The following is an 8,834-nucleotide window of genomic DNA, read 5'->3' as shown; positions in this document are numbered from 1 at the left end:
TGTTCAGGATTCTTTAAGAAAATAAATAATTGTTTTGTGCTTGCCTTCTACCTATTTTGTAGAAAATCAAGGCTTAGTAGAATATTTCAGTTTCTGTCCCAAGAATTTATGATCAATAAAGATAAAGCGAGTGATTTTTGATTCAATTTACCACATGACATAAAAAAAATGCCTGTTTTGGAGCCAGAGGCATCATTAACGTTCTGCTAGCAACAGATGTGGTACTTGTGCTTGAGCCGAAAAGGAATCAACGATTTATCACACTTCTGCAATAGGCATACAATTCTAATTAGCAAAAAATTGGTGTTAAGCAGCAAGGATTTACCAGTCAAAATGCCATGTAATTTATACCATTTTAAATGGTCCCATGATAAAGAATTATGATGAAAAAATTAGTTTCGATAACATTTTTACACATTTCTTATTTATTACTTTACTACAGTCAAGACAGTACACAGTGCTACGAAGAAATAATCTTTGTGTGCAACATTCAATGTTGAAATTGTTTTAATTAAGGAACAAGACATTATGTAAATATTAAACAATATTAAACAAGCATTAGTTCAAGGTTATTTATTTGCAGATTTTCTACTTCAACTGTTCTGTTGTCTTGTATTAATCAGCACAAGTATTGTTTTTACAAATTACAGATTCGTTGTTATTTACATGTAAAGAAATCACTCTCACTGCCTGACGATTGTTGTGCTAAAACTTCTAGTTTTGTACAGATTTTAACACATTTAAACTTTTATACAAAACTTTGTTCAAAAACTGTTCAGAAAAAGCGCAAAATCACAACACTATAAATGTAAAATTTTGAAAACATCAGGCCTGGAAATTTATTTTTGAGAGAGGTCAAGGCCATTTTTGTTTTGTAAAGAGCACTTCGGATTGTATAATCTTAAAAACCTAATGGGCACCAAGGCCAAGACCATGGCAACAACCTTCTTTAGATAATGGCGGTGGACATGTTTGGAGTGCACTGTTTGGTTTGAATGTCTACAAACAAATGTAGCCTACCCAAACAGTGTCCTTTTACAGGGTCCATCATATCTCAAAATGCCATGACCTACTATAATTTAGTCTCCATGAAATTCCATGCCTGAAACGTATGAAGAAGAAAATAACAAACAAACATCTGTTCAAAAGCTTGGTTTATACGGTATCAGTGTATTTTCTGAGTAGAATGTATGTATTATACTGTCATGAAACATCTCTAACAAGATAAAAAATTAAACAGTCAAGAGAAACAACAGTATCGGTTTCCATTTTTTTAATTTATGAACGTATATTTTTGCCTGATTCTAATTCTTTTATATACAATTTTGAACTAAAGCAACAAAACTTGCCAAAAGGAGATTTCTTCTAGTTTGAGTAGCAATTAAGAAGGTTTTTGATTTGGCGACTCTCTTTTGCAACTTTACGACCAAACGTCTATATCTCTGATCCATTCTGGATTGATGATTGCGTCATTGCCGTTTCCTGATATCCAGAAGTTTGGAGACGTTCCCCAAGATGAAGGCATCAGCTCATCATCAGAGATTAAGAGAACCCTCTTCAAGGATGACACAAGATCATGACTTCTTGAGGTGACCAAGTTGTCACCTCTTGAGATAGGACCGAGACTGTTTGGGTTTTTGTCATGAGGTCTCGAGACTGTCTCACGACCAAATGGTGGATGTATTGCTGGGTTTTGACATCTTGGGGTTGGGTCAAGATGCAATGATGTCAGTCTGAGACCAGATGAGGAGGCTGGTTGATTACCACTTGAGGACACAGGGTCCGGGCTTTCCGCAGGCTTCAGCTGTTTTGGGATGGATGGAGCTGACATGTTGGCAAAGCTTGTGGTGACGGCAAAGCTTTTGGTGACAGCTTGTGGTTGTAGAATGTTAGAACTTGTTGTTGTTGTGATTGCAGCTTGGGTATTTGGCACGTTTGGAGACATCTTCGTTCTTTTTAAAACCGTTTGTGATGGATCACTTCTGATTAAATCTGCATACATCAAATAAAGCGAAGGGTTTTTCAAATCGAATCATGGAATTTGAGTTGAATATTCTTTCATTACAACCCTGATGTGGATCACCTCAGGTTGTTCACTTTGTAATTTGAAAATATATTTATATTCAACAACAACTACTCTGTTTGGGGAACTCCTTGGGATTACTAATCCTACATAATCCCCCTGATTTGGGCGATCTCTTTTTGAGCAGCTTGGATTTTGAATTTCAATTCCCATCCCCAAATGATGAAAATCTTTTTACATGAGCTGAACTATTGATTTACCTTTGTAGTCACTGTGCAGTTTACTCAGAGGCGTCTCCTTGTAGAAGACACTTTTCCATATGTTGGGGTTACTGGTGATCCAGTTAAGGGATTTATGCTTCATGAGAGATACCATCAGAGGCAGAGAGCCATTATAGAAGTTTGTCATCGTAGTGGTTGGACTGACCATTCCTTCTGCGTTCAGCGAGGCTGTGCCTAAAATTTGCTTCTGGAGGAATGAAAATAAAGGAGCGAGTCAAAAGTCAAAATGGTAGGACTGTTCTGATGGGATTGGATATGTTTTTCAGCATGTGCTCATCCACTGGACTACTGGATAGTTGCATTGGAATGTTCAAAATACTAATGCATGTATTCACTTGTGTAGGATTGCTCCAGTACTTTGACACAATGATGATCGGAAAAGTTTCAAGCGTGTTCTAATGTACCGTTTCAATGGACCGTTGTATGTTCCATTGGATTGTTCAAAATACTTATGCACAAATTTTGTTTGTGTAGGATTGCTCCAGTTGTTTGGCACAATGATACGGTCCAGTGGAATGTTTTGACGGTGCAATGGATTGCGGGCGCTGCCCCAGAAATTACTTTTAAGCCTAGAGCGTGCCCTACTAGTGAAGCACCTTCCCAATGGTTGTAAAATCAATTAGGCTATGGAAACCATGTCATCTTTGGTACTGTTCAGAATTCAAATTTAATTGTTCCGAATCTTTCCGGCCAAACATCTGTTCATGTTCGTTAAGTGTTTTAGAGTGGTTTTTCATACAATATGAACACGAGCACTAGATCAAATTCCTTGCTAATACTTGACATTTATTTTGTACATGTAAAGTGCTATTTATATTTTGTCTGCCAGTTACCTTGCCCTTTATGGTAAGCACATTCACGCCCGGATGGATTAGCTTAGCTCGTAGTAACTCCATCATGGATGGGATTTGCCCATCCTCACCAGGCCCCTTCAGCTGAGTACTTAGTCTTGAGGATGCTATGTGGGTGCTGGACAGAGTCTTTGCTGCTCCTTGTGGGTTCCTTTCAACTGCTGGGCTGTCTCTAGACTTGTCTGGTGTCACTGTGGATTGTGTAAGTTCCATTGCCTTTGAGACCTTGGTCTGTATAGATGATGCAGACACGATGTCTGAATGAGGTGCTGTGTGGAGCATGCTGAAACCCACTGGATTAATTGCAGTTGGCAATTCTGCTGCTCCATGGGGGTTTCTTGAAGCAACCTTCTGAGCTTCCTGCGTGGGTATTGGAGTCTTAGGAGCGGTATTTTGCACTCTGACTGGAGCTACTGGAACACTGTTTTTATGATGAGTTGATTCTCGGGCTCTAATATTTTGTAATAAAGATAGTTGTTCGTCTGATATGATGATGATTTTAGCTGGTGGTTGGGCTGCTTGTAGATCGACTTGGCTTTGCCCTGCTGCAGATGATATGACTCTTATCATGGATTGATTTCCAGATAGAGTTGTTCCAATTTGTGTTTTGGAAACTGCTTGCAAAGAACCGCCAGCCGTACTGTTGGAGATGAGGCTGTTGTCCACAGATCTGGGATTGCTTTTGGAAACTGCTTGCAAAGAACCGCCAGCCGTACTGTTGGAGATGAGGCTGTTGTCCACAGATCTGGGATTGCTTTTGGAAACTGCTTGCAAAGAACCGCCAGCCGTACTGTTGGAGATGAGGCTGTTGTCCACAGATCTGGGATTGCTTTTGGAAACTGCTTGCAAAGAACCGCCAGCCGTACTGTTGGAGATGAGGCTGTTGTCCACAGATCTGGGTATGCTTTTGCTATTTGGCCATGTTGGCCGTAAACTCTTGGGATCTCGGTTTGTATCTTGGTAAATGTCTTTATTGATGGTGCCATAATTCATTTCATTACCTCGCCTGGTGTTATTGCTTGACTGATTCAGATTGGGATTGGTCATTTGAATGCAAGTCGGCTTGTGGGTAGGCTTGTCTTGTGCTGTATTACTTCTTGGATTGAGCAGTTTTTTTCCCTCATTACCTGCTGTGTCAGGAATGAAGTTTCCATTACTGATGACGGATGATTGGGAAAAGGGTGGGCTTTGAGGAGGGATGCTGCCTGACCCGAGGCTGATGATATGACTTTGTGCTTCAGAACCAGCCGAGGAGGATGTTTTCTCTGCTCCAGGTGACTCTAGTTGGGAACCAGGTCTTGAGGGACTATCTGTCATGATGTTAGCAGTGTGTTGTTGTGCTGATGACATTCTTAAATCCTGCTTCGCTTTGAAGGGTGGTTTAAATGACCTCGCTTCCTTGCTTGTTGGTAGCTTAGTGTTTTGACTTTCTAATGTAATTATGCATTGGGACAGAACAACAGGAGTATCTGCTTCCACTGAGCTTAATGTTGCCGCGTCTTTCATTTTTGTCGTTTGTGTTAAATTGGACACTGTTGCTTCTTGCTGGCGGATGGTTTCGTGGGTCGATCTGTTGACAGATGATGTATCCTGCAGTAAGTTACATTGTTCCTGACTAGGGTCTGCCGACTGCTGCTGAAGGGCACGATTCTCTGCACACTGGGTATGCAGAGTGGCAGCAAGCTCCTTATGAGACTGCAGCAGTTTGAGAAGCTGCTGTTGTCGTCGTGCCATGTTCTGCAGCTGTGCTTTTACCTCCTGCTGCTGGAGCTGTGATTGGCTACTGCTGCATGATGCTGCTTGCTGTCTCATCTTGACACTTAGTTGACGCCGCTGCTCTTGTTGTTTGGTCCCAAGTTGGCGCAGTTTGCCCTGCATGTCTTGAAGACCCTTTTTGATGTTTCCAACATCTGTGTTTGGATAGCATAATAAAAAAGTGTCTTTACATTGAAATTTAAGTTAATAGATGAAATTTAGTTATTATTAATGGAGTATATTCTCATCGTATTTATCAAGTGTGATTGTTTAGAGCCTATTACAAATTCTGGGGAATTTTTGTTTTGTATAGACTGAAAAATATTGTTTGAAATGATTTGAGAGATTGTAACAACAAAACTCGCAACACTTTTTTTCTTTCCAAAATGGTTTGGAAAAGGGCTTAAAAAATCTGAAGCTAAATACTACTATTATTGTTACTGTTTAGTAGTTTATTGATCTGTATACTCAGCAGCTTTAGTGGGGCAGATAAGTTCATGAATTGTTCACTTTATGATTCAAGTACCGAAGTTTGATGTACATGTATGCTCTTTTTGAGTTAGTAGGGCCTAAACGGAAAAATAAAAGCTGGGATGCAACAACAAAAGCAAACAAAAAACAGTTTATAAAATTAGTGATGCCTACAATCTTTATTCTTACCGATGTTCTTGTCTCTGCCACTGTGCATCAGTTGTTGTCTTATCTCTAGCTGCATCTTCTTTATCTCAATCACTGCCTCATCCTCTTCCTTGGATACACAGACAGAGAGTGTCTCATCATAAGATGAACTGCTCCTTGTATCGGCAATCTCAACTGGTGTCTTGCTCCTTGGAGGCAGTTGTGTTCCAGGGACGTGTTGCTCCTCTGAGGGTTTTGGTTGGAAACTTTTTGGCAGAGGACTTGAGGGTTTTGGTTGAGAACTTTTTGGCACAGGACTTGAGGGTTTGGGTTGGGAGCTTTTTGGCACAGGATTTGAGGGGTTTGGTTGTGAATCTTTTGGTACAGGATCAGAGGGTTTTGGTTTGGCAATTTTGTTGGGCTCGGGACTTGAGGGTTTTGGATGGGAACCTTTTGGTAAAGGGTTTGAGGATATTGGTTGAGCAATTTTCGGCATAGGACTTGAGGGTTTTGGTATGGAACTTTCTTGCAGAGGACTTGGCATCCTCCTTGTAAGAATAGTCCCATCTAGTGTCTTGGTGTTTGGAAGCAATTGCATTGTTGGGATGTGATGCTGAGTCGGTTCAGATTGGGTATCTTTATGCACACGTCTTGTACTCCTTGATTGATTGGTGGTTACTGCTTGAGATTCTGAAGGGTCAGCTTGGAAGTCTGACAGGTTGGGTGGGTTGTCTTCCAGCTTAAGACATATACTCTTGGAAGCATGGGTGGGCGTAACTAAGGTTCCATAGTCTATAGGTCCGGGTGAGTTATCTTCTAACTCAAGACTACTTTTGGAAGCATGGGTGGGTGAAGCATTGGGTGGGTTGTCTTCTGACTCTAGACTTATACACTTGGAAGCTGTTGGCGTGATTGAAGGTTGACATTCGGGTGGGTCATCTTCTAATTCAAGACTTTTAATCGCAGAAGAAGTGTGTTTGAAAATTGCTTGACATTCTGGAGGGTTTTTGGATGAATTTTCATCTAACTCAAATCTTAAACTCCTTGAAGAAATGGGCTTGGTTACTGCTTGACATTTTGAAGAACTGTCTGCCAGCTTATCTTTTGGCAATATACTTTCACTCTTGGATGAAGTGGGTGTGGGCGCTGTATGACTCAAGTCCATGAAGTCAGGGCTAAGAGATTGAACACAATTTTGTAAGACGTCTTGTTGAGATGGGCATGTAGTAAAGCTGGATGATGTAGAAGAAGGCTCATGATGCAATGCTCCCATAGAACTTTGCAGATCTGAAAAAGAAAAAAAAAGAAAAAATAGAATATATTGATGATGGAATGTATGTATAATTCTTTTGTCTTTGATTGATTCAATTTTGCTTCAACACAAAACCTCCTTCAAATGGCCCGAGCAATAAATGTATTTGAGGTTACACACAAAACAAAGTTGATCAAGTTTTGAAAAGTCACCATAAATTTTTCAAAATTTGCTTAATGAAAATGGCAAATAAATGAACACATGAAACAAATGTTGCCAAGGAAACACCAAGTTGAGGAAATCACCACCAAGTTAAGCCAAGAAATACATGTAAGACTGCAATCGGATGATCCGGATGCTTAAAGTAGTTTGAGATAAATTCAGGCCTGAGATTATCACAAAGATATTAGTTTTTGGGGTAGGATTTTACCATCACACAGAGTTTCCTCCTCGGCACCAATTGATGAAGCCACATCATGAAATCTTGGAAACTTTGAGGATAAAACATGTTCAAAGACTGGGGAGTGCATTCTCTTCTCTGGCACCCTGTGGGATGTTACAAAAAGAAAAGAATGAAAACAGGCAAATTTTAAAAACGTCTAAACAAAAGGGGGAAATAAAAGGGGACAACATTCCCTTGGGTGTTTTAATATCATTTTACGAAACTGAACTTAAAGTAATCATAACTTGTGACTTACAACACAACTAATGGCTAGCTGAATGACTCTATATTTTGTTGGCTAGGCTTATCCAAAAAGCGGGGTATTCTACCATCTTCCTGGTGATTCGTATGGAATGTTAAAGTGAAGTCTCCCAGGATCCCTATTTAACAATGAAGGGGCTAAACATTGCCACATTGGTACTAAACGCAGTTTGTATTTATACAATCAAAAGTTTGAAAAGTCAAATTTTGTTGGGACTTTACGTGTCAGGCTTTTGGTTGTGCAATGGGTTGTGATTGTTCAATACGCAATGGGGCGGAGCTTAATGGATCGGTCTATTGGGGGACCAAGACATACCTGGATGTGAGTATAGACACGGACATCTCACTTTGGCAATCTGCTGAGTCGGTACAGAGTGGGTGACTCTCTGGATTGGTGGCTTTATCTGCCAATCAAAACACCACAAAATGACTGAATTATTAGGACAATCACACAGCAAGAGTTACATTTTCAACATAAGCCAAAAGTGAACATTGATGAAAAAAAAAAAATCTCAGTATAGGCTTGGGATGTGTTTAAATTAAAAGACTGCTTAAATTTTCTTTAAAAACCAAAGTTTTTGAACAAATTGTTGAAGAACTGTAACAACACCAAGTTGGTGGTTGCAGTGTTAGGACCACTTGTTTTTTAATGCACCGAAAGTATTGTAATAGAGCTGTTCTTTTGAGAGTGGATTAACTTACAAATTTGAGCAGAAGATGCGTCAACCTCATCAACATTGACAATAGGACAGTCTGTTGCACCTTCACCATCACTGGTGTACATTTTGTTTTCTTCTGCTGTTTGTGTTTCCATTCTGAAGCTGAATTTTTTAAAAATTACAAAAATAAAAAGCAATCAGACCTTTCGAAAGGACAGGCTTGAGAAATAATGCAATACTCGAGAAAGAAAAAGATAAAAAACATCAATCAATAGCAATACTACAAATTAAATTAATTAAAGTTTAAATAAAATTATAACTAAAATGTTCACTTCAATTGAGACTGACACCGACTGAGAAGTTTTGGTTTATCTTGCTTAGGAGATAAACTTTGTTATTTTGATAACACTTGGCCCTTTACAAACTGACAATACAATGCAATGACATTGCCAGTGACAATTAATGTAAATGACAATCACTATATATATATTATTCACTAAGATAACCGCCACGCCCACCCCCACAAACACCAGGCAGAAAAGATGTTGAATTCATTTTATTTTTATACTCAACTGGAAAAGCCCCGTAAGAATGGAAGGCGAGTCGTAATTATCCAAAGACTCCTCAACTATCGTTTCTGTGTCACTGACGTCATCCATGGTGAATATATAATGTGTTATAAAAAGCTAAAA

At 39.4% G+C, this 8,834-nt stretch overlaps 1 protein-coding gene across 1 annotated transcript; it reads right to left on the bottom strand.

Moving 5' to 3' along the window:
- Window positions 1-194: 194 nt before the first annotated feature.
- On the bottom strand, window positions 195-8,801 carry LOC117290125 (flocculation protein FLO11-like). Its single transcript, XM_033771380.1, has 7 exons — window positions 8,711-8,801; window positions 7,800-7,887; window positions 7,211-7,326; window positions 5,571-6,815; window positions 3,138-5,065; window positions 2,284-2,491; window positions 195-1,992 (listed from the first exon to the last, which is right to left on the bottom strand). The coding sequence occupies exons 1-7, from the start codon at window positions 8,799-8,801 to the stop codon at window positions 1,421-1,423; spliced, it is 4,248 nt and encodes a 1,415-aa protein (XP_033627271.1). The 3' UTR covers window positions 195-1,420.
- Between the last annotated feature and the right edge of the window lie 33 nt (window positions 8,802-8,834).

Source organism: Asterias rubens, chromosome 5, assembly GCF_902459465.1.
Source record: "Asterias rubens chromosome 5, eAstRub1.3, whole genome shotgun sequence".
Lineage (NCBI taxonomy): Eukaryota > Metazoa > Echinodermata > Asteroidea > Forcipulatida > Asteriidae > Asterias > Asterias rubens.
The sequence above is the reverse complement of the archived record's forward strand: the minus strand, read 5'-3'. Positions and strand labels throughout refer to the sequence as shown.